The sequence below is a fragment of the Dendropsophus ebraccatus genome, chromosome 1 (genome assembly GCF_027789765.1).
Source record: "Dendropsophus ebraccatus isolate aDenEbr1 chromosome 1, aDenEbr1.pat, whole genome shotgun sequence".
NCBI classification, from domain to species: domain Eukaryota; kingdom Metazoa; phylum Chordata; class Amphibia; order Anura; family Hylidae; genus Dendropsophus; species Dendropsophus ebraccatus.
Genome location: NC_091454.1, coordinates 43,990,866 through 44,015,834, shown reverse-complemented (window position 1 = coordinate 44,015,834; position 24,969 = coordinate 43,990,866). Strand labels below are relative to the sequence as shown.

The window sequence follows — 24,969 nt, the reverse complement described above, 5'->3', positions numbered from 1 at the left end:
AGAGGGGGAAGGTGGTGTTAATAAATCCTTTTTTTAATACTATGAAATTCCATTGGCATATCAAACTATGGGGCATTGCAGTTATTAGTGATAATTACAAATAGTGTAATGGTCCCTGCCTAAGGCTCCTTTGTGGTTTCAGTAGGAAACAGAATGATGTTAATCTCCCTTGTGAAGAGTCAAAGAGGCGTGTCAGGGGCGTGGTGAGCATGCCAGTATCACTGTTGGCTTCACTGCCTTATTGCGTATTCGCTGGCATTGTCATAGTGCAGAGCCCTGCCTGTCAGTCATAGCTGGAGGGGTAGGAAGAGTTGTGATTTCCAGAGTTGAGAGGTGCTGTACTTGGGGAGCACCTAGGATTTTCTAGGTTACAGATTTCCTATAAATAAACTGTCACACTAAAGTACCAGTGCAGTGCTGAATATTAGTGGATCTGTATTCTATAGGACGTTTCACTTGGCTGTATAAGATGTGTGTATTTTAGGAATGCAGCACATGCTACTTTTTATTCACTTTACAAATTGAATATACCTATTAAAGTATAGGGAGAGTAATTCAAATACAAATGCTTCTGTATATGCTCCATACTGCATCTGTATTTCAATTGTAATTTATTATATCATCCGTTTTTCAAATTGTAAATCAGACTTTTTCTCTAGAAGATACCTATCAGTATTTACTGTACAAGAATACAGATGCGATCCTGATAACATACTGGCTGATACAAGTCTCTTATTTATACCACAATGAGTAGCTTTTTTTAATTTAACTGTCAAAGTAGAATAAAGGCCTTATTCCACGAAACGATTATCGTCCGTATTCAGCCGATATCGGCCGTTACGGCCGATAAATGTCCCTTGGAATAGGAGGCAACGATCAGCCAACATCGTTCATGTTGGCTGATCGTTGAAGTTGTGTGTCTTTCGACATGTTTAAAGTCAAACGACTTATATAGCAGCGATCTGCCGCTCCGTGGAATATGAGTGGCGGCAACAAGGAGGGTTTGTTTGCAGTAAATGACTGGTGGCATATGTCTGCCTAGGAGCTGAGACATTTTGCAGGGGAGCAATAAAATCTAGTTTCAACATTGTGCAAAGCCTTTACCCTATGATGTAATGCTATTTGAAAGAAAAATAATAAAACAATCTACTTAGAGGACTGTTGTGTCCAGTATTTGTACATCTTATGCATGAACAGCTGTAACTTTATACTGTATAATGTGATTGCAAGTTTTGTGTCTGTTTGCAGATGTGTTTATCCCAATGCCTGAGAACCTGTTGGTGAATTTAAATGAATGCAAAGAGGTACGGAATATCATGTCAACGTTAACATGCGTAAGAAAAATTCCTAGAGGTAAAACTTTCTTAGTGAGAGTTATACATAGTTTGTGGGATATTCCATATTCACTGAGTCAGTTTTCACATTAAGGGCGGGTTCACACTACGGAATTCTCGCGGACAATGTCCGCGGAATTCCGTCAGCTGTCTGCCCGCACATCTGGGTGCCTTTCCGCCGGCTCCATAGACACCATTCTATGGGCCGGCGTATTCCGCTATACCCTGAAAGAAGTGTCATGTCACTTCTTTCAGCGGAACGCGGAATACGCCGGCCCATAGAATGGTGTCTATGGAGGCGGCGGAAAAGCGCGTGCCCGTGCTGGCGGACAGCTTACGGAATTCTGCGGACATTGTCCGCGAGAATTCCGTAGTGTGAACCCGCCCTAAGAAAGAAGCAGGATATGTCAGGTGTTTGCAGGTTTGCCCTTAAAGTAACACTGTTACCTCCTTTTTGCATTCTGACATCTCTACACAGATGTAAAGGGTAAATTTAGCGGTTTTCATACCTTATTTTATATCATATGTCATGCTACTTGTTCAAGTAAAAAGGTCATCTTTTATCAACTGCAGATTGTGTTAAGTGGGCGGGGCCTCACAGCATTAGCGCCACTTAGCCCCGCCCACAACGACACAGTGGGCCCCACCCCCTTGCCGGCCATTGGAACAGGCTGGCCGAAAGGTCTAAGTGGCGCTAATGCTGTTAGGTCACGCCCACTTTATACAATCTGCAGTTGATAAAAGGACACTTTTTACTTGAACAAGCATCATGACGTATGATATGAAATAAGGTATGAAAAACGCTAAATTTACCCTTTACACCCGTGTAGAGATGTCAGAATGCACAAAGAAGGTGACAGTGTCACTTTAAAGTTAATGTTGAATATTTTCTGTACTTAGTTGGTCCAGGACTTGCTAAAGAACCTTCCACAAATGTTCACCAAATCATCAGAGACGCAAAGTGCTCTTGGGCCAGCACTACAGGCCGCTTACAAGCTGATATCGCCCACTGGGGGACGGATATCTGTTTTCCAAACACAGTTGCCGACAGTGGGTGCTGGAGCCTTGAAACCAAGAGAGGAACCAAACCAGAAGTCTTCTGCAAAGGTGAAGACTCATTTAAACAGCAAATCTAAAATAATATGATTTAGTTTCTGCAGTTTACAATGATTTCCTATAGGGTATATATGTGTACGGAATGTATCCTTTCTCCAACTATGAAGAATCGTATTGATTTGAACCTAAAGGGGTTGTGTGATTTAAAGGGGTCTTGACCCTGCACCAATCAGCCATTTGGTGCTTGCACTACACTGAATGTAGCTAAGAAGTAGTTTCCATTCACTGTGTAGCTTTAGTGACCTGTAACTGCAGGTAAGCTTCTGTTCAAGTGCACACCAGCTGAGCTGCAGTAACCAGGTCTGGCCACTACACAGTGAATAAATTATCTGCTTGTTACCCTTATTCATAGTGTAGGTTCTAAGCAGCTGATCCTGCTGATCAGTGACTGCTAATCTATCAGGTGCATAGCTTGTCAGTCTGTTTTACCCTCTTTAAGAATTTTTATGTAAAGAAGCCTAGTAGTGTTGAGCAAACCTGTCAAAATGTTAGGCAATGTTATCTGAACCCAAACTCTCATTGTTTGTTTGAGTCCCCAAAGCTGCAGAAGTTAGATCCTGCCCTATGGAGTCCTGGAAAACACAGATACAGTCTATAGCTGTATCCATGTTTTCCCAGGACTCCCCAGGGTGGAATGCAACCACTGCAGCTGTTGGGAATCAAATGCTGAACCTGAACATTTAGACAGGTTCGCTCAGCTATAATCTCTAGGGATTAGCAGATTCTGTAACTGTGAGACCACATCTGGTATTAAAATTGATTTTGAGGTCTAACGGTGCGTTTGAACACAGATTTATCTGACAGATTTTTGAAAAAAAAAAAGCCAAGAACACACTTTAAACAGGAAACAGGTCGTAAATGAAACACTGAGATTTATCCTCTTTTCAAATCCATTCCTGGCTTTCGCTTCCAAAATCTGTCAGATAAATCTGTCTGTGTAAACGCACCATAAGCCACTTTGTTAATTAATTTGTTTGGCCTGAGCTTCTGTTGACCTAGAGATTTTACAGTATAAATGAAGCAAATCGCTTTGTTAGCTTTGGGGTCCATTTTGCTCTGCCCTGGGTGCCGGCAAAAGCTGGATCCAGTCCTTGGAAACTTCTCCCAGTTTCCCAGGACAGATCCAGCTAAGGAAGCGATTTGCTTCATTTATACAGTAAATTCACTGATGTCTACTGTTGACCATATCTATGTGCTATTATTAGTTATGCCTTTATGCTGAAGAGGCCACTGCCTTTACACGTCTGTATTTTTAGTTGTGTGTAGTCTTATAACTGATATTTCTGAATCCATTGGTCACCATAGTTTTTCATACACTAAAGTGATTTTTCTATGAATTTTTACAGGAAATTCATAATTTGACACCAGCGACTGACTTCTATAAGAAGCTTGCTTTGGATTGTTCAGGACAGCAAGTAGCAGTTGATCTTTTCCTCCTAAGTGGCAGATATTCAGATTTGGCTTCTTTAGGTACAGTACCAGTTTCAGATTTCTCTTTCAATATTAAGCATATTATAGGATGCCTTTAAGTGACACTGCCCCCCTCCCCTTTCCATTTAAGGAGTTCTCAGCACCATTCTTCAGCTTCTATTCTGGAGAGTTCATATCTTACCTTATAAAAGATTTCTTGGTGGTCTCTCCCCTCAAAAATGCATGTGCCCTATATCCCTGTCTGGGTTGGTGTCGTAGGCCCCTCCCTTCCTCTGCATCATAGAAATGGGCTGACCCAGAGGCCTGATATAGCAGTCACAGAGGGGGCAGGGCCTATACTTTCTCAGTTGGCCCATTCCTATGAGGCCGTTAAGGGACAGAGCCTATGCGGCCATGACATCACAAAGGGCTGAGGCACCAATCTAGTTGGTGGTATGGGGCACAACGGCTGTGAAGACCCGCCCATACGGCACTGACCACTAACAATAACATGCATTTTTGAGGAGAGAGACCAAGAAATCCTTAGATAAGAATATTAATTGTCCAGAATATAAGCTTAAGTATGGTGCTGAGAACTTCTTATATAGAAAAGGGGGTGACGGTATCACTTCAAGCTCTTTGTTTTGCGCTATGATGCCTGCTGATGTTTCACTTTGTTTCAGGCTGCATTTCCAGATATTCAGCTGGTAGTGTTTACTATTATCGTGCGTACCATCACCAGCATAATCCAGTGCAGGTGGAGAAACTGCAGAAGGAATTAAAGCGCTACCTTACCAGGAAGATTGGATTTGAGGCTGTTATGAGAATAAGGTGCACAAAAGGTCTGTATTAAGTCAGATTGAGCATTTTAGACTAATTTTAGATTGTGTAGTCTTGTTGCCTATTATAGCTACTTAAACTGTTATTAGGTATCTTATTACCCCCATAAATATTAGATTGGTCCCTTCAGATTATCTGATTTGCATATCCATCTTTACTTCTCTCATTTTTTTATGTTTGTTTTATTTCTACCTTTTCCTAGGCCTTTCTATCCATACTTTTCATGGAAACTTTTTTGTTCGGTCTACTGATCTCCTGTCACTTCCCAATGTAAATCCTGATGCTGGGTATGCAGTACAGATGTCTGTGGAAGAAAATCTGACCGATACACCTGTGGTATCTTTTCAATCTGCTCTTTTATATACTTCCAGCAAAGGTGAGTTCAAAGAGGAAAAACTCTCACAACTCCCATTGACTTAGAGTGGTGGCATAAGGTTGCTTAACTTTCATAGTAAAGGTGTGAAGAATAGCACTCAGGAGTTAGTATTCCAGTGGATATTCAGACATAGGCTTATGTAGGTAATCCACTGAGTGTCAAAATGAATGACTGGAGACTGTGGTTTTCAAATACAAGTGCTCATGTGCACAATTTAGTAAGAACAGATGGATTCACAGGCAGAATTTCTGACCTTTCGGTGGTGACACGTTTATCTAGGAGTGTGCTGGTGGTGCTGCTGGAGTCCTCGGCCATATGAATGGATGGTTATGGAGTGACCTGCCTGGCAGAGGCAGCGATCCGCTCAGGACATGGACAAGAACGTGCAATTGCTCTGGAGGTTGGCACACTGGAGAGTGAACGGTAGCAGTGGTGTTCCGTGTCTGTGGATCCAGCAATGCTAGGTTATAGGGTGTCTTTACTCTGCGACCTAGCATTGCTGGATCCACAACCTGGCACATGATACTAGGCCGTTTTACACTTCTCCAATTAGTGTCAATGATAGTTATGCAAATTGCATAAAACAGCTGGCATGGCTTCTTCACCAAACCCCCACCTACCACCCCCTAATCACTAAACCACTAATCAATTAGGCCAGGGAGCTCTTGGGGTCTGCATCTAATGGACAGTTATGGCATTTCCTTTAGATATATCATGAATGTCCTTGATATGAGTACTCCTTTAAAGTGTCACTGTCGTGAATTTTTTTTGCAGAAATCAATAGTCCAGGCGATTTTAAGAAACTTTGTAATTGGGTTTATTATCCGAAAAATGCATTTTTATCATGAAAAAGCAGTTTGAAGCTCTCCCCCCTGTCTTCATTGTTCTCCTATGGAGAGAGCTAAAGAAAAGACCAAAACAGGACAACAAAGAGTTAATCTACAAATCCCTCACGGGATATCTCTTCTGACCATCACCAGTGACCTGTCTGAGCTCAGATTACAGCTGTCACCCAGCTCCGTGCCTGTAATCCTCTCTTATCTGCTTTCTGCTGCCGGCTAACTCCCTCCTTCCTCCTCCCCCCTCCCCTCTCCCTAGAGCAGACAGGGGACGTCTCCTGCAACAAGTCACAATTTTCAGATTTTTCAGAGTGGATGAAAAAGAGGAAGGAGGGGGGGACCTGGGAAAAGGCTTTTTACATGCAGATAACGGCAGATTTGGCTAATAAACCCAATTACAAAGTTTCTTAAAATCGCCTGGACTATTGATTTCTGCAAAAAAAAAAAATACGACAGTGACTCTTTAAAGACAATCTTTCAGCACCTGGGACCTATCCAAGGTGCTGACAGTGTGCTGTAGTTGGAAGGCCCCTAATGAGCAATGTTACCTTTTGGTAATTTGTCTGTGGAGTGGACTATGCACAGTGAAAAAGAAGTTGTGGCTCTGGCCATGTTCACACTCTGTACAAACAAGGGCCATTCCACTGTGAACGGCCGTTGTTTAACGCTACCCACGGCCGGAATTAGTGATCATTGGTTCCAGTCGTAGGTAACGTTGAACATCAGCCATTCATGGGGGAGTGATGACCGTTGTTTGTACAGCGTGTGAACATAGCCTTAAAAATGTAACCGTGGTAAGAAAAAGAAAAATTACTAAATTTCATTTCTATCAGGGGAATTGAACCAAGAATTGTTGTAGGTCTTCTAAACAGATGATTTATTCCTGGACCACAGCTCCAACACAGGCATTAAAGCGACTCTGTACCCACAATCTGCCCCCCCCCCCCAAACCGCTTGTACCTTCGGATAGCTGCTTTTAATCCAAGATCTGTCCTGGGGTGCGTTCGGCAGGTGATGCAGTTATTGTCCTAAAAAACAACTTTTAAACTGGCAGCCCTGTGCCCAACGGCCGAGGCTTAGATTGTGTATGCATTAGGCTGGCACACCCTCTCTGTCCCTCCTACCCGGTCTCTTCATCATTAGGAATGCTCCAGGCAGATTGTCTCCTATTCCTTAGCTATGTGAATTCTGAACAAGGGCTGTATTGTTAAGACACCTGTGCAATGTTCAAACAGGAGTAAATGTTCCAGTGGCATTCCTAATGATTAAGAGGGTGGGGAGGAAGGACGGAGGGGTGGTGCAAAGTTAGGGCACAGATACTCCCCTTGGGCACGGGGCTGCAAGTTTAAAAGTTGTTTTCTAGGACAATAACTGCATCACCTGCTGAACAGAACCCAGGACAGATCTTGGATTAAAAGCAGCTATCCGAAGGTACAAGTGGTTTGGGGGGGGGTTAGATTGTGGTGACAGAGTCGCTTTAACTATATCCGTTTGCAGATCATTCCTCTGCAGGCAGACACTGGCTGACGGCTGAGTGAGCATGGGGGCCGGGCAGCATTGTTTATTAATGAAGAGCAAGCTTTCTTATTTCACTTGACAGCAAATTTTTTGTGCATAACAATAGGACTGTTAATCGGTTAGTTCGGATGATCTTCTTTTGCAGTCCACCTTAGCATTAATTGTGAGGTAGATACTGTGGTCCTGGTTTTCTTTTGGTTAATGTCCATCGTTCATTGATAAGTGTTTGGATTAGCCTTGACCATATGTGCCTTATTTGTCTCTTATGTTCCTTTACTGCTTCACTGATGGACTGGACTCAAAGAGCACTTGTTACGTTATTATGATACATGTTGTTATCATGTGTTGTTAACACATAGTCTTAGTGCCATAGTCTTGTATATGTAATGTTACATGCGCTTTTTTGTAATTTTGTTTAAAACTTAATAAAAACTTGCTGGAATTGGGATTATTCATGAAGAGGAGGGAGAAGGAAGGAGGAGTGAGGTGAGCCACAACTCGACTCATTACAGTCGGAGTCTTGAGATGTGCATAACCACTCCACAGACAAATTAACACTTTAACTTTCTGTTAAATGTTGTTTTAAGTGCCCAATATCATTTGAAGTTCCCCAAAGGTGATCTCCTCTTTAAAAATAGAGCTAGCTTGTTGACTCTTTTTTTTCCTTCTGGGGCTTCTCCTGACAGAGCATGGTGATCTCTGTGAGACAACACTGGTTTAGACTATTCCAAAATACTTAGGAATGACATCAGTTTATTTTAATACGTCTCCCGGAATTAGCGGAACCTAAAGTTAAAGGGGTACTCCAGGCAAAGTGTATTTTTAAATATGTTATTACATAAAGAAAGTTATACAAATCCCTAATATCCACTAATTATGGGAAATTTGCATATAGTGCTATTTCCCTCAATTTAGTAGATCAGGCAGGCTTTACTTCCTCAAAAAACGTGATGTAACGTCTCAAGTTTATCCACCAGGGCGCATGTAGAAGTATAGAAATGGATTAGATCTGCCCGGTCTTATTACAGCTGCTGCAGCGGGGTGAGCAATCCTTATCTGACACTCACCCCAACTAGCCGCCCCTCCCCCCCTACCCGGTCCTGTGCAGGAGCGGCCGCCCGGTCCCGGTGGGGTGAGCGCTCATGCATCTTCTAACTTGCCGCCCCAATCGAAACCAGCCCGTCCCGTGCACCAGCGCTTACCCGCCGCCTGCAGCTGCACCTTCTGCCAAGCAGCTGGCTTCATCTGAGGCAGTCTCAGCCCGCCGCCCGGTCCCGTGCACGATGAAGCAAGCTGCTTGGCAGAAGGTGCAGCTGCTTAGGAGAAGATATATAAGCGCTCACCCCGCCGGGACTGGGTCGGCGGGTGAGCGCTGGTGCACAAACCTGGGCAGCTGGCTTACATCAGGGGGTGCCAAATTAGGGGGCGGTGCAGGAGTGCTGGTGCATGGGATGGGGCAGCCGGCTTAGATCGGGGCAGCAAGTTAGAAGATGCATGAGCGCTCACCTCGCCGGGACCTGGCGGCGGGTGAGCGCTCCTGCACAGGCCCGGGCGGCCAGCTTACATCAGGGGGGCGGTGAATAACCCCCCCCCCCCCCCCCCAACGGGACTGGGCGGAGGGTAAGCGCACTAAACCAGGTAGGGGGGATACGGGCTGAGAGGATGGGAGGCTAGTTGGGGTGAGCGTCAGATAAGGAGCGCTCACCCTGCTGCAGCAGCTGTAATAGGACTGGGCAGAGGAAGGGGGGACCAGCACAGGGAGGGAGAATAGACATCTATTCCATTTCTATACTTCTACATGCGCCCCCTGCTGGTGGATAAACTTGAGACGTGATGTCACTTTTTTTTATGAGGTAAAGCCTGCCTGATCTACTAAATTGAGGGAAATAGCACTATATGTACATTTCCCTATAATTGGTGTATATTAGGGATTTAACTTTCTTTATGTAATAACATATTTAAAAATAGATTTTGCCCGGAGTACTTTAATTTTGAGCAGAATATCCCTTTAAAGTAGGCACAAAAAAAGGTTCATTATGTTGTTAAAGTTCAGTTTGTAAGCCAAACCTCTGCCTCCAGCTCTGATTTTTTTCTGCAAATGGCTTCTGTATAATAATTTAAAGACTTTACTATTAAGCATGTGCAGCACAGGTCAGTCATTTTAATATCATAGCTTTCTTTAGCCTAGGATGTGTATTACATTGTGTGTAGGCTCTGATCCTGGCATTGGTGTATCTTGCCTAGAGCTTTTGCTGACATAGAATAGTGTCTTGTACGCCTGTTGCCAATGACATTTTGTAGAATCATATTTTTGTTGTGGCCATTGAGTTTTACGTTTTCTTTTTCTCTCCTCACTACCTCCAGGAGAGCGAAGGATTCGTGTGCACACAATGTGCCTTCCTGTTGCTTCAGCATTATCAGATGTATATGCTGGGGCTGATGTGCAGGCAGTGATTGGATTGCTGGCAAACATGGGTAGGTATACAAAATCTATTTGTTTACATAGGAACCAGAGCCAGGAGTGGATTAAAAACACAGAAAGGCTATGTTCACACACTGTTGTGGCAATAACGACGGTTGTTTTAAAATAACAGCAAAAATACTGTGTGTGTGCTGTACCCCCTGCGGCTGCCGGACCCAGGAGCCCCGGCATCACGATGGTGATGGGGGTGACAGAAGAGGTGATAGGGATGGATTTAGCATCGGGGGGGTCTAATGGGGCAGAATAATCCTATGCAGACCTGAGAGGGATCCGGGCAGCTGTCAGTGAATCGGGCCGGCGAGGACTGGTGGTGCGCGGGGGTCCCCCGCTCCGGGCTGTGACAGGAGTGGAATGCGGACTGGGAGATGGGGCATCCCTGGCGTCCAGGGCCACCAGGTGGAAACAGCGGCGGCGGCCGGTGGACGCCGGGGCTGCCCCATCTCCCAGTCCGCATTCCACTCCTGTCACAGCCCGGAGCGGGGGAGCCCCGCGCACCACCAGTCCTCGCCGGCCCGATTCACTGACAGCTGCCCGGATCCCTCTCAGGTCTGCATAGAATTATTCTGCCCCATTAGACCCCCGATGCTAAATTCATCCCTATCACCTCCTTCGTGACCCCCATCATCCCCTCACCTCCGTGACCCCCATCATCCCCTGACCTCCTCCGTCACCCCCATCATCCCCTCACCTCCTCCGTGACCCCCATCATCCCCTCACCTCCTCTATCACCCCCATCATCACCTCCAATGTCACCCCCATCATCCCCTCACCTTCTCTGCCCCCATCATCCCCTCACCTCCTCTGCCCCCATCATCCCCTCCTCTGTCACTCCCATCATCCCCTCACCTCCTCTATCACCCCCATCATCCCCTCACCTCCTCTATCACCCCCATCATCCCCTCACCTCCAGCCTCCTCCAGCTTCTCCCTCCTGTCACCCCAGCCTCCTCCAGCTTCTCCCTCCTGTCACCCCAGCCTCCTCCAGCTTCTTCCTCCTAACACCCCAGCCTCCTCAAGCTTCTCCCTCCTGTCACCCCAGCCTCCTCCAGCCTCTCCCCCCCGTCACCCCAGCCTCCTCCAGCTTCTCCCTCCTGTCACCCCAGCCTCCTCCAGCCTCTCCCCCCTGTCACCCCAGCCTCCTCCAGCTTCTTCCCCCTGTCACCCCAGCCTCTCCCCCCTGTCACCCCAGCCTCCTCCAGCCTCTCCCTCCTGTCACCCCAGCCTTTCCTCTGTCACCCTAGCCTCTTCCTCCTGTCACCCTAGCCTCTTCCCCCTGTTACCCCAGCCTCTTCCCTCCTGTCACCCCAGCTTCTCCCTCCTGCCCAGCTGCCTGTATGAGAGTGCATGTACGAGCTGCCTGTATGAGAGTGCATGAATAAGATGCCTGTATGAGAGTGCATGTACATGCTGCCTGTATGAGAGTGCATGAATGAGATGCCTGTTTGAGAGTGCATGTACAGGCTGCCTGTATGAGAGTGCATGTACGAGCTGCCTGTATGAGAGTGCGTGTACGAGCTGCCTGTATGACAGTGCGTGTACGAGCTGCCTGTATGAGAGTGCGTGTACGAGCTGCCTGTATGAGAGTGCGTGTACGAGCTGCCTGTATGAGAGTGCGTGTACGAGCTGCCTGTATGAGAGTGCGTGTACGAGCTGCCTGTATGAGAGTGCGTGTACGGGCTGCCTGTATGAGAGTGTGTGTACGGGCTGCCTGTATGAGAGTGCATGTACAGGCTGCCTGTATGAGAGTGCATTAATGATGAGCAAATGTACAGTAGTAGCAAAACGCTTTGCTATGCTCGGCCGTCAGCCGGCTGCATTTGAGCTCCGCTCCAGGTGTTTGGAAAAGCTGTATACAGTCCTGGGAGAAGTTCCCCAGAGCTGTAACCAGATTTTCCAGACACTTGGAGCGGAGCTCAAATGCAGCCGGCTGACGGCCGAGCATAGCAAAGCGTTTTGCTACTACTGCAGTTGAGCAGAGACTGCCTCTTTTTTTCAGCAGCCGGCTTTTAGGCTGCTTTTACCAGCATTTTCCTGCTGGAGCTCCCCCTGGTGGCCATCACTGGGAAATATGAAAAATTAGATTGTAAATTTTTCATATTTTCTTACATGTAAAAAAATTTAAAACACATATAAATTAACAAAAAAAAAAAAATTCAGTTTCAACACTTTCAATTTTTTTTTTTTACTTTGCGACACATTCCCTTTAAGCGACACAAGGGAGTCTTTTGCATGCCATATAGTTGATAGATAGAGATATATAATATTTTGGTCTGTTACTTCCTGGTGCTATGTCCTCATTAAAGGGAACCAATCAGCAGAAAATCGCATATAAAGCTTTTTAAATGTGCAGTTAGACCACACAGTACACTTACCACACGTTTTCATAGCCTCCTTGCCTCCCCCATGTAAGTCGCAAAGTAACTTTATAAAACTGGCACCCTGTATGCAAATTACCTGAGGTAGTCATCTGGTCCGTGTGCCGGTAGCAGGTAGTCACGGTCCCCTGGGCGTTCTTTCGCTGTAATCACGCCCCTCTGGCCGTGATTCAAATGGCCGAGTAGCTGTGACGTCACTCAGGAGTGCCCAGCGTCGACGCGCCTACGTTCTGACGCCGCTGTGCATGCGCAGTACAGCCGCTTCCATTACGCCTGTACTGCGCCTGTGCAGAATAGCCTCGAACTCAGTGTGAGACGGAGTTCGAGGCTATTCTGCACAGAGGCAGTACAGCCGGAATGGAAGCGGCTGTACTGCGCACGTGCGGCAGCGTCCGGCATCAGAACGTAGGCGCGCCGATGTCTGGCACTGCGCGCTCCTGAGTGACGTCACAGCTACTCGTCCATTTGAATCACGCCCAGAGGAGCATGATTACAGCAAAAGAACGCCTAGGGGACTGTGACTACCTGCTATCAGCACACCGCCCTAATGACTACCTCAGGTAATTTGTATACAGGGTGCCAGTTTTAGAAAGTACACATTTTAAAGTCTGTTCGTGTTGATCTACTGCACTTCGTATTACTGCTGTTTAACCACACAAAATATTGAATGCCAATACATACTTTAAATTAGACTAATGCTAACCATTTGTTAAATTCCTTTAGCTGTTGATCGATCCATTTCATCAAGTTTGAGTGATGCTCGTGATGCTCTAGTGAATGCAGCAATTGATTCCCTGTCTGCTTACCGTACTTCAGTACTAACTGTACAACAGCCAGGTCTTCTAGCTCCAAACTCATTGCGTCTCTTCCCCATGTTTGTACTGGCTCTTCTGAAGCAGGTTAGTTGTCTGTTGTTTGCATTTTGAAGGTACATGACGTGTCCATTCATTCTGTATAGTTTTTAGTTTTTACTGTTGTCACCCTACATGCCTTTCTTCATTTTGATTGAAGATGAGGGAATTAGGAAAAACTGGCTGTCTTTTTATTTCACCTTTAAATTAAATTATTTCTATTATACATGCAATTTATAGATTTAATTCAGGAGTTTGGGTGATTCTACGTGTTTATTTTTATATATAAAATGGAAAAAGGGGGGTGATTTTTAACTTTTAATATGGGATTTTTTTAAACACTTAATTTGTAGTCATCCCCCTGTATGTACTGCATTGATCTAATCGGTGCTTGAATGCTAAGGGCTGCTGAAGGCAGCCTCCAGTCATTGTCAAGCCGAGTCCGTTGTCATTAAGTTACTGAGGCTCAGGCCAGTAAATATGATAGATTGGCTTCTCGCAGTGGCATTGTGGGAAGCTGATCTGTTCAGTAGAGCACCACGGAGGACTTTAACAGACCATTTAAATGCTGCTGTCTGTTTTGACAGCAGCATTAACCCCTTAATGACCACAATACGTGGCCATTAATGCCGAGATGCAGATTATTTTCTATAGCCGCAGGGGGTCTAATGAAGGCCCACAGTTATGCCATATAATTGTGCCTACCCAGTTTTGTCTCTGGCAAGTCTGGTTAGGCCACCTATATATGTTATGTCGAATGAATAATATGCTGAACTGTACTAGTAGTACAGTGCATTATATTGGTGATCCAACCAATGTGGCACTAATAAAAAAAAAAAATTATAAAAAGTTTTGGGAAATATAATTTTATATTAAATATTAAAAAAAAAAAAAACTCACCCCCTCTCCAAAAAATACAACTACACAATTTCCGCCTACAAAATAATTTTTATATGAGATAAAAAAAACATTTAGTATCATCACATCTGTAACAATCTGAAAGCAATCAAAACATCATATTATCGAAAAATTCCAATGCAAAGTATGATTTGTCCTGCAATGAAAAAGCTTTCATATAGGTATGTTAACTAAGTAATGCCATGACGTGCATTTAAGGGTTATTCTCCTCTCTGCTAACATAGTTATGCTTGTAGGACTTGTCAAGTTAAAATATTTAGTTGAGAGGAGAATACTCCTTTTTTTTATTTTACAAACACATTTATTTAGCAAACTGTCCTCTTTCTCCTGATATGCTGCTGTATCCCTCCCATTATTGACAGCTAGTTGTCTAGGTTACCACCATCTAAAAGCAGTGGTCTGGCTGCTATATTGTAGATGTTAGTGAGAGTGTGTGTGTGTGTATATATATATATATATATATATAATATATATATATATATATATATATATATATAACACATACACACACACACCAGCTAGACCATTGTTTTTAGAGCAGAGTGTGGTGGTCTGTAACATAGACAATGAGCTGTTTTCCAAGTGAATGTGTTTGCAAAAATATTTAACTTGACAAGTCCTACAAATATAACTATATTAGCTGGGATGAGAATACCCCTTCAACATTGTATGTGTGCAGCCTAGGATTATACAAAGTTTGCAGTAGGGGATGACAACTTTATAGTATCTCTACTACCTTCTCCCAGAAGGATTTAATGCGGACACAGCTCCAGACCATGTTAATATAGTATGAGTTTTCTATTCGACTTTTAGGGTAATTTTTTCCCCCCAACCCCCATTTTAAAAAGCAATGCAGGGTGGTAATGCAGCCTATTAATAATTTTAAATTGAACTATCTGGAAATTTTTGTGAAGAACGGTGGCTAAGTGCTAAGCACTGTAGTCTTGCTGCGCTGGAGTCCTGGGTTCAAATCCCGCCAAAGGCAACACCTTTGGTGGTGGTGCTTTCACACTTGTGTAGGTTGTAGAGTCTGTCTGATGCTACCACAAGTGTCTCTGGTAGTTCAGCTCATCCAGGATGGCACATCAATGCGAGCTGTGGCAAGAAGGTTTGCTGTGTCTGTCAGCATAGTGTCCAGAGGCCATAGTGACCAGGAGACGGGCCAGTACACCAGGAGACGTGGAGGAGGCTGTAGGAGGGCAACAATGTAGCAGCAGAACTGCCAGAGCCCTGCAAAATGACCTCCAACAGGCCATAAATGTGCATGTGTCTGCACAAACAGAAGCAGACTCAATGAGGATTATATGAGGGCCTGGCGTCCACCGATGGTGATATTGCCTAGATCCCAAAACCGTGCAGGATGCTTGGCATTTGCCAGAGAACACCAGGATTGGCAAATTCGCCACTAGCGCCCTGTGCTCTTCAAAGATGAAAGCAGGTTCACACTGAGCACATGTGACAGAGTCTTGAGACGCCGTGGAGAGCGTCTGCAACATTCTTCAGCATGACCGGTTTGGCAGTGGTTCAGTAATGGTGGCATTTCTTTGGAGGGCCACACAGCCCTCCATGTGACCTGCCAGAGGTAGCCTGACTACCATTAGGTACCGAGATCCTCAGACCCCTTGTAGGATCATATGCTGGTGCAGTTGGCCCTGGATTCCTCCTAATGCAGGACAATGCTAGACCTCATGTGGCTGGAATGTCTCAGCAAACTTTTTAATACAAAACTTATTACGTAATTATAACAAAAATATTGCTAACTATAGTCATAAGGACAAAAAAGTATTGGGGGGGTGGGGAAGAGACATGGTGTGTAGTCAGACAAACACAGTGAGATCGTGGGGGAGCCAATCCTCTTCTATGCGTGTCGGGCTGCCTGTATTTGCTCTTCAGCAGCCCCTTACAATCGAGCGCTGATTCAATAGATCAATGCAGTGTATATATGTACTTTATTGATCCATATGAGCGATCATGGTATTGCTCATAGACTCCTACAAAAGTCTGTTAAAAAAAAAAATGTAAGTAAAAAAAAAGTAAATGAATGAATCCAGAATAACCCAAAAGAACTTTAAATATCCCCTTCTTATTTTTGAAGTAAAAAAAAAAAACAAAAAACACATTTGTTATTGCTACATGCAGACTCGTCCAAACTATAAAATTACTGATCCCGCACGGTAATTGGCGTAAGCGCAAAAATATATGCAAGTGTGGTACCAATAAAAAGTACAGATCATGGTGCAAAATAGCCTTGTTGACCAAAAAAATAAAATCATTATCGTAGAGCAATTTTAAACACATTTTAGTTTTAAACTTACCACAGTTTAAGCACATAGCTAATAGCGTAAACGTGAAACCTGCCTAAAGTTTGCAAAATATTTTTTTACCCTGTTTTGCTGCATATTTTATGGTAAAATTAAGCATGTCACTACAAAGTACAATTGGTGTCACATAACTCACTGTAATTACATTCACTGTAATTGGGTTCTGGGACTCCTGTGCCCTCCTGCTGACTGGAGCACAGTTGATGTGCTTTTTCAAATATCTGTGTGTTTAGCACATTAAATTGTGATTCTATTATATTATAACATTATAACATCCACGTGATCACATATGTGGAACAAGGGGAGTTTTTCTTTTTTCTCAGCAGACATAAAGCTATCTATGATTGGCATTCCACTTCCTCTATTTTCACTTTGCAATCCTTCTGCAGCTTCTTCTGCGTTAACTGGTCGTTTCCTTAGACGCAGGTCTTTAAGGTGGGGAGGAACCTTCTAGGATCTGAATGCTTAGGACTTTTTTTGTCTATGGAAATACCAGGTGTTCATATGAACCTCATAGGGCCCCGTATAATCCTCCTGTGTTTTCAAACTTGTGTGGCTTACCTAGCTGGTCATTCTGTTTGTGCCCAAAAAAAATAATGCCACATATGGATTATGTCAAACAGCAAAGATCTTGACCTGACACCACTGGGTCATCAATTTCCTGAATTTCTCTATCCAGGAGATTGGTCTCGCTATCAAGAGATTTTGAACCAAATTTTTCCCCAGTGGGTAATAGCTAGAGATTAGCGAACTGCGAGCATGCTCGAGTCCATCCGAACCCGATCGTTCGGCATTTGATTAGCGGTGGCTGCTGAAGTTGGATAAAGCCCTTAAGGCTATGTGGAAAACATGGATATAGTCACTGGCTGTATCCATGTTTTCAGACAACCTTAGAGCTTTATCCAACTTCAGCAGCCACCGCTAATCAAATGCCGAACGATCAGGTTGGATGGACTCGAGCATGCTCGAGGTTCGTTCATCTCTAGTAATAGCATATGTAGACCAAATTCTGCCCATGTTCAGTGACCAGATGCTTGCTTTATGCTCTGGACTCCTGGGACCTCTGCAATGGACACTTTGGTTGCCCCTTGTGGGTACTTTATCCCACCTTTTCCATCAAGTTCATAGGAAGTTTGTGGCCTTGTCGGACATGGTACTTCAACATGATGCACTGATGACCTCTCATCTCAGACAACCTACTTTCTCAAGGTCCTCCCTACCACCAGAATTTGGGGTCACAAGATTTAATGGTATTAAAAGATGGCAGTTTCCATGTACATTCGAAATAATTACGTGCTGAACTGCATACATTTTCTATCCCTCCTTTATCACTATCAGTCTTTATGTCTTTGTATACTTTCCCCTTGGCTACGGTGTACACGACTGGAACTAGTCTTTAAAATCGCCAACAGCACCAGGCAAGGTTCCCCCGTCTCCCTTTTTTTTTTGTCCTTTCCATGGAACCCTTTGCTTAATATATTTGCACATCTCCACCAAATAGGCCTATTCATGGATGATATCATAATTACCATTACTGAACTGTCCAAGTCGCTACCATCGGTTTTCGACATCATCTGTGAACTCTGTGCTATTAGTTACTACAAATTTGAACAAGTCCCCGTCCCTCTTGAACAGTCCCTAGCTGCCCAATTTCTCTTCCAGTGGTCTTCTCCTATCATGCCATACTTGGGTATTATACTTACCTCTTCCCCTTTTAAATAAATAGCTAGTAATTATAACTCTCCACTAGACATGTTAGAAAAAAATGTAAAATCCTTTAACTATGTACTTCAACTATGTATATTTGCGATAGACTTGTCAATGCGGCTGGCCCATGGCATTTTTTCCTTAGGGTATGTGCACACTACAGAATGGCGACGGAAAACCCGTCGCGCATTCCGTAGCTCGCACCTGCTCGTGGACTGTGGCGGTCGCGTCTCTGGCTGTGTCATAGACTCCATTCTATGCACTGGTGCGGATTCCGTCGTCTGTCCAAAGAATGAACCTGTAAAGGGGGTCACCTAGCTTTCCCAGACTTCTAAATGGTCACTCAGCTTTCCCAGCCTTCTGAATGGCCACATCATTCAGGAGCCTGTAAAAGCTGGGTAACAATTCAGGTGCCTGGGAGAGCTGTCAGCCAAGCTGTATAGCCAACCTCTATGCTTAGAAACAGCATTTGCACAAAGGGGGCGGCTCTACAGCCTGGCTGAGAGCAGAATGGGTGCAGACGGATGTAGGGGCGGGTGTTGTAGGCTGTGCGCACTCCGAGTAGGTGACCTCTTCAGAGGGCTGACATGCCCCCTGCAGAAGAATGAATAGCAAGTGTATGAGCAACACTCTATGGGCTATGTCTGAATGCAGGAATGTCAGAAAGGCACCAATTTTTAATAGAAGACTGTCCAGAGGGAGCTTTGTCGGGTGGTAAATTATGATTTTTAACTTGTGTAATGACAGTGACTCTTTAAATAAAGTGTTATTAAAAAAAAAAGGCAGTTTATAAGGGCACATAATTTAGTCTGTGCAGAAAGCTGGAAAACTTTCCTCATCCTATTTCCTGTTGTTAGAATCCAGAAATCTTTATCTGCTACACTTTTCTTTTTCCAGAACTTTATTTTCTTCAGATTAGCCAGGATTTTTGGTTATCCTTGATAAGAGACAGGATTTACCCCTTTGTTTTCCATTGTTCACTAGCTTCTGCAGGGTGAAGCTTATGCGGTGCTCTCTTATAGACATCTTGCTTCACCATATAAACTGAATTTTGTCCTTGACCTCCTGCAGTCCCCTGCCTTCCTTATTCCAATCTTGTCTGTTTGGAAGGTGGCCTAATGGTGCGTTTACACAGACAGATTTAACTGACAGATCTTTGAAGCCAAAACCAGGAGCAGACTATAAACAGGGATCAGGTCATAAAGAAAAGACTGGGATATATCATCTTTTTAAATCCATTCCTGGCTTTGGCTTCCAAAATCTGTCAGATAAATCTTTCTGTGTAAACGCACCCTTACTTATGGCAATCATATTAATCCAAACAGTTTCTAAATTGACTACCTTGTCATCATGTCTTAAAGGGGTTATCCAAGTAACAAAAACAATATTGTAAATGATCCCCTTTCCCAATACCACCCTATGTCTAATTATACATGTATAACCTATCTTGCACCCTTTCCCTGTCCCCCCCCCCCCCCACTCTTATCGGCTTTGGACACGTAAAATCCTCTATTCTAGGTCCACTCAGACCACGCTCAGCTCCCTCTTCCCCCCTCCCTTTGTGGTCTAAGGACATGTGATCTGTTCTCTGGGGGCAGGGTTAACTGTCTATTGATTTGGTAACCCGACCACCAGGAGACATGATCTCCATGCACCTGTGCTGCTTCAATAGACTTATATCTGTCCCTGAGCCTAGGTTTCTGTAATATGAAAAGTTAAAGTTCTATTTCTGCTTGCTGTCAGTGAATGCAGTCATATGTATCTGTCTTTATGTCACAGCTCTGTATATTGAAAGTGTTATAGATGTTCTTAGAGTCTGGATAGAACTAGAATGTGTTCATTCACAGTGAGCAAGCAGAGATCTAAACCTACACTACACCCCCAACCCCCGGTAGACAGATGCCCGTTATGCAGCGCATAGCTACACTATGCGTTGTTTACTGTGCAATAGTAATGAAAGCAGAGGGCAGGAAAGAAGGCTAAGGGGGCGAGTATACAAGCTGACCAATCAGGGAGATGCATGATGGGAAGTAGGGCTGGGCGATTAATCGAATTAATTTGAATAATTCACCCAGAATTTGAGAATCGATTTGATTTTTTTTGTTTTTTGGAAAATCGATTTTCAAACAAAACCATTAGATGCGTTCGAGCGGGCGGCTAGGAGGGAGGCGTGCTGCTCGCATCCTCCAGCTAAACAACCACCCACCTATAAGATCGCCGCTGCTCTACTACTACCCCCAATACTGCTCCTAATGCTGCTTTACTACTACCCCCAATACTGCTCCCAATGCTGCTCTACTACTACCCCCAATACTGCTCCTAATACTGCTCTACTACAGGTGTAAAGGGTAAATGTTACAGCTTTCATTACTTATTTTATATCACACCTCATGGTGCTTGTTCTGGTAAAAAGTGGTTTTATTTCCTGTGGATTGGTATATGTAGGCGGGGCCTCGCGGGCTATGTGCCACATCGCTCCGCCCCTAGCGCCACTTAGCCCAGCCATCATCCTTGACCTCATCGCTGCATAGGCCCCGCCCCCTCAGCAGCCATTGGAAGGGCCAGCCTAAAGCTCTAGGCCCAAGCCCCCTAGATTGTCCCACACCAATGGCCGCTGAGGGGGTGGGGCCTATGTGGCGATGACGTTACGGAAGGGGCTAAGTGATGCTAGGGGCGGAGCGATGTAGCACATCGGTCGCAAAGCCCCGCCCACATATACCAATCCACAGGTGATAAAAAAAGACTTTTTACCAGAACAAGCACTATGAGGTGTGGTATAAAATAAGTAATGAAAGCTGTAACATTTACCCTTTACACCTGTGGAGAGCAGTCAAAATGCAAATAGGGGGTGACAGTGTCAGTTTAAAGGGGCCACACATTTATTCAATGTCGAGTCGATGAGGGTTACCAGTATCAAGTTGTAAAATCCAAAATGCCTCTCATTTACATAACTGGGGAGTCCAGTCTCCACCTCTTTTTAGTTCACATATCGCCATGGTGGATGTAGACAAACCTAAGTCTAGATGCTGCAGATATATTGACATTGTGTTAAGTTTGCGTATAGTACTGCCTACATACTGTAACGTACAATGTTTGCATTTTGCCAGATAAATTACAGGTGTGGTTTCACAATTATTAAAAGATGTGATATTTTGTGTCTCTTTCTAACACTGGATGCAAAATGCTCCGGTTTGGAAACAAATTTGCAAAGAAGACATCTAGGCAACACACACTTAAAGTATTTTGGTCTCACTTATTACAGTGCTCCACATCACAGGGAACATGCATACTATCTGTCTACTTATGAGATGATGTTGTTCTGTTTGTACATAGACTTGTTCTATGATTCTGATCCACCTCTTTGGCCCTACCTGATATCCTGAGTATTATCCACACACCCCTGTTTCACATTGGATCGGCTTTCATCACCCTGTACATATACCCTTACTGTTGCACTGGAGTGCCTTGGCTAATGCTAATAAAGCTTTGTAATCGTAATACAGATGCTGTTGGAGCCTCTTCCTTCCATGTCATTTAGACATGCCAGTTATTGATCATTGTGGGTCTCTGATTAGAAGATATAAAAGGGGAGAGATTGTGGCACCTTGATGCACTACCCAGCCAGCCGCGCAATATTCTCAATTTAAGTCTATGAAAAAATATTGACGAAATGAGTGGTTGTCCGAGAAGTTGATTGTGCTGCAGCGATCTCTCCCTGTTCTGATCAAAGCGGGTCTTGGCAGTGAGACCCGCTGTGATCAATAACTTTTGACATTTCTGATAAGTTATTTTTAGTGACCATGCCTATTTAAAAAAACTTCAGTGTGTTGTAAGCCAATTCTGTCAACACACGTCAAGAGCGATAACTGATAGACTATCCTGCATTATATAGGCAAAGAACAGCCACAGCTCTTCTTGAAAGCTTTTTCACATTACAGTAAAAATTTGATAACCTGTTTTTCTTTCCCCTATAGAAAGCTTTCCAGACCGGAACAAATGCAAGTTTGGATGAGAGAATATACTCTATGTGTCAGATAAAGAACCAGCCCCTGTTGTACCTAATGCTTATGATACATCCTAACCTGTACAGAGTAGACAGTCTATCAGATGAGGTGCGTCTTTTAATATATTTTATTTTGTTATGTGATGAGTTGTATGTAAAATACTTTGGTCATGCACCAGAAGTTTTTACCAGCACTAGTAATATCACCATCCACAGATTCTTCAGCATCCTATTAAGCAATGTTTGTCAGTTACTAGCTTTAATGGAAAAAACACTCCCTTTGCTGTTAACATGACTGTTTTTTACCCACGCAGGGAGCTCTTAACATCAATGACAAAACAATACCTCAGCCACCTATTCTCCAATTGTCAGTAGAAAAGCTGAGAAGAGATGGGGCCTACTTAATGGATACTGGCACGGTATGTTTAAAGAAGGAAAAAAAACACTAAAAACATTGTTATGGCAGTCACTTCGGTAATAACAATTGTATGTGGCCATTATATGTGTTTGCTGCAATAAGGCAAGCATTTCTTTTGCTTCTAGATATGTGCACCTCATGAGGATAAACAGGGAACTTTGACATTTATTTTCACACTCAATTCCATGCCCATTCTACCCTCGGCTGGACTGTTAGGAGTTAGCATCTGAAGGGTTCTCCAATGCAATTAAAGGGGTTTTTCCTAGAAACATTTTTAAACTATCCATAATGTAAAGTGTCTGATCTCTGAGGGTCCATCTGTTGGGACCCTTCGTTTGTCATGGGAACACAGAGGTCCTTTATACCCTATTTGAATGGAGGGGCATCCAGGCATGCAAAGTGCTACACACCATTCAACTTTATTACACTGAAAGAACAAAGTGCTGTATGTTAGGAGTTTGTTCATTGTGCAAATAATGCAAAAATTTAGTCATCTAAATGCCCATGTATGGTCCTATACATAGTTAGGCCTTATTCACACGGGTCCGTATTTCCGTATTCAAGTTAGTGCACATTGTTGTCTATTGGGCTATTTACAAGATCAGTAGATTACAAGGACACAAACCAATACTGGAAAAAAAATTAGTACATGTCCTATTGCGGACCCAGTTATTTTTTTTTTTTCTTTTTTAATGGACCCTCAAATAGATTTCAATGGGATCCACTAATTTTTCTTTAGCTATTCCTGCCTATTCGACCCCTCAGTATTCACAAAAGGAGCTAACTGGAGTCCAGGCTGACGCGCTCCTTCCTCCTGGCCCCCACCTTTGGAGCCGGGGGGGGGGAGAGACGGGAAGCACCGTCCGTCCCTGCCTCTGCTGTAAGCTGGATGATTCTTCTATCTCCTCTGTCTATCTCTGTATCCTTCCTCCCATCTACCTCTCTCCCTACCTTCAATATATCAGTTGCTGATTTGGACTGAAAGCAGCTTGCTGGGACCTGCAGTTCTACAGAAGCTCTGTGACCTGATGTATTTTGTAGAACTACAGGTCCCAGTAAGCTGCTATCCATCCACATCACAATATATCAGGTCACAGAGCTTCTGTAGAACTACAGGTCCCAGCAAGCAGCAATTAGCAGGAAGCAATGCATGATGGGAAATGTAGTTTCCTGGCCAGCACCACCTTGCATGTATATATCGTCTTTTAGAAAAACTTTTTCTCAGTAATGGCAGCAGCTAGAAAGACTGAAGACTGCTCAAAATACTCAGGGGGACTTGGTGAGTAAGATTAGCTAGGTTCTAGGTTTGGGAGCATTTTTTTCAGCCCTCTGGGGGGGGGGAGGGGAATACCCCTTTTAACCTGTTTGGCATCCACATTTCCATAAAAAATATGGATGAGTTATAATTGACATGTTGGGGGGAAAAAAAAAGTATTTACACTACATATGCCCAATTTTTTTGCGGATTGTACGGGTGAATAGCGGGAGGAATCTACTGACTTGAAAAAAAATACTGAACGTGTGCATAAGGCCTGAGTCGCAATATCCACAGTTAGGAAAGTTAAAGGATTTAGTGATCAGCCTCAGATCCGTGTAAACTAGACAGAGGTCCCCCATTTCATGTATGCCTGCCGTTTAGACTTGTTGTGAGGGTATGGCTCTACTGGGAAAATATAACGTGCCTTATTGAAAATAAAATCAATAATTGAAATATTTAGTCGTTTTAATTTTCTCTATCTTTTAAGATTATGCTTCTGTGGTTGGGCCGCAGCTGTGGACAGAACTTTTTGACTCAAGTTCTTGGAGTTGCTAATTACTCAGCATTATCTCAAGATTTGGTGAGTTCCCAAGTTTTATATGATCACATTTTATAAAGTACATTGGTATTTCATGGTGCTGCATATTTGGGAATCCTATAGAATAAAATGTGTTCCTGGTAGTATAAAATTTTGTGTTTGAGCATCTTCTAAAACAGAGGTGGTGGAGGTGGGGGGTCTGTTTATAGACAGTTTATTGCCTGGATAAAAAAAATATTACTAAAGCATGTAAGGCTGGACCGTAGACAAGAAAACGTATGAAAAATGTTCAAAGCGAATGTACCATCAGGTACAGTACATTCTCTTTAACGTGACCCATGGATAGATCGGGGCCGGTGCCGCGGTCTATTTTTTGAACCGCGGCCCGGTGGGAGAAACCCCCCTCCCCTCTATGACGCGGCTCCATTGATTCTAACTCAGCCGCGTCGTAGAGGGGTGGGGGGGCTCTTCCCACTGGGGGTTGCCCGGGCCGCATCCAGTCCTTTAGCCCTGGCCCAGTACTCGTGGATAGAACGGTGCCATACACAGGAACCGGGCCGCGGTTCAAAAAATGGAGCGTGCCACCGGCTTCCCTGCGCCGATCTATCCGTGAGTCATGTTAAAGCTAATGTTCCTGATGGTACATTTGCTTTAGCTTCCCGACAC

At 44.0% G+C, this 24,969-nt stretch overlaps 1 protein-coding gene across 3 annotated transcripts in view; it reads left to right on the top strand.

The window, feature by feature from the left end:
* The window catches only part of SEC24A (SEC24 homolog A, COPII coat complex component), a 128,314-nt gene that overhangs the window by 80,795 nt on the left and 22,550 nt on the right, over positions 1-24,969 (top strand). For all 3 annotated transcript variants that reach the window (XR_011363146.1, XM_069969956.1, XM_069969946.1), the window contains 10 exons: positions 1,249-1,304; positions 2,235-2,441; positions 3,797-3,920; positions 4,544-4,702; positions 4,903-5,076; positions 9,798-9,908; positions 13,013-13,188; positions 22,061-22,198; positions 22,404-22,508; positions 24,253-24,345. Coding sequence is in view for 2 of the 3 variants with exons in the window: in XM_069969956.1 (XP_069826057.1) it covers positions 1,249-1,304; positions 2,235-2,441; positions 3,797-3,920; positions 4,544-4,702; positions 4,903-5,076; positions 9,798-9,908; positions 13,013-13,188; positions 22,061-22,198; positions 22,404-22,508; positions 24,253-24,345 (1,343 nt within the window). In the remaining variant the exon portion in view is untranslated. The remainder of the gene's footprint in view (positions 1-1,248; positions 1,305-2,234; positions 2,442-3,796; positions 3,921-4,543; positions 4,703-4,902; positions 5,077-9,797; positions 9,909-13,012; positions 13,189-22,060; positions 22,199-22,403; positions 22,509-24,252; positions 24,346-24,969) is intronic.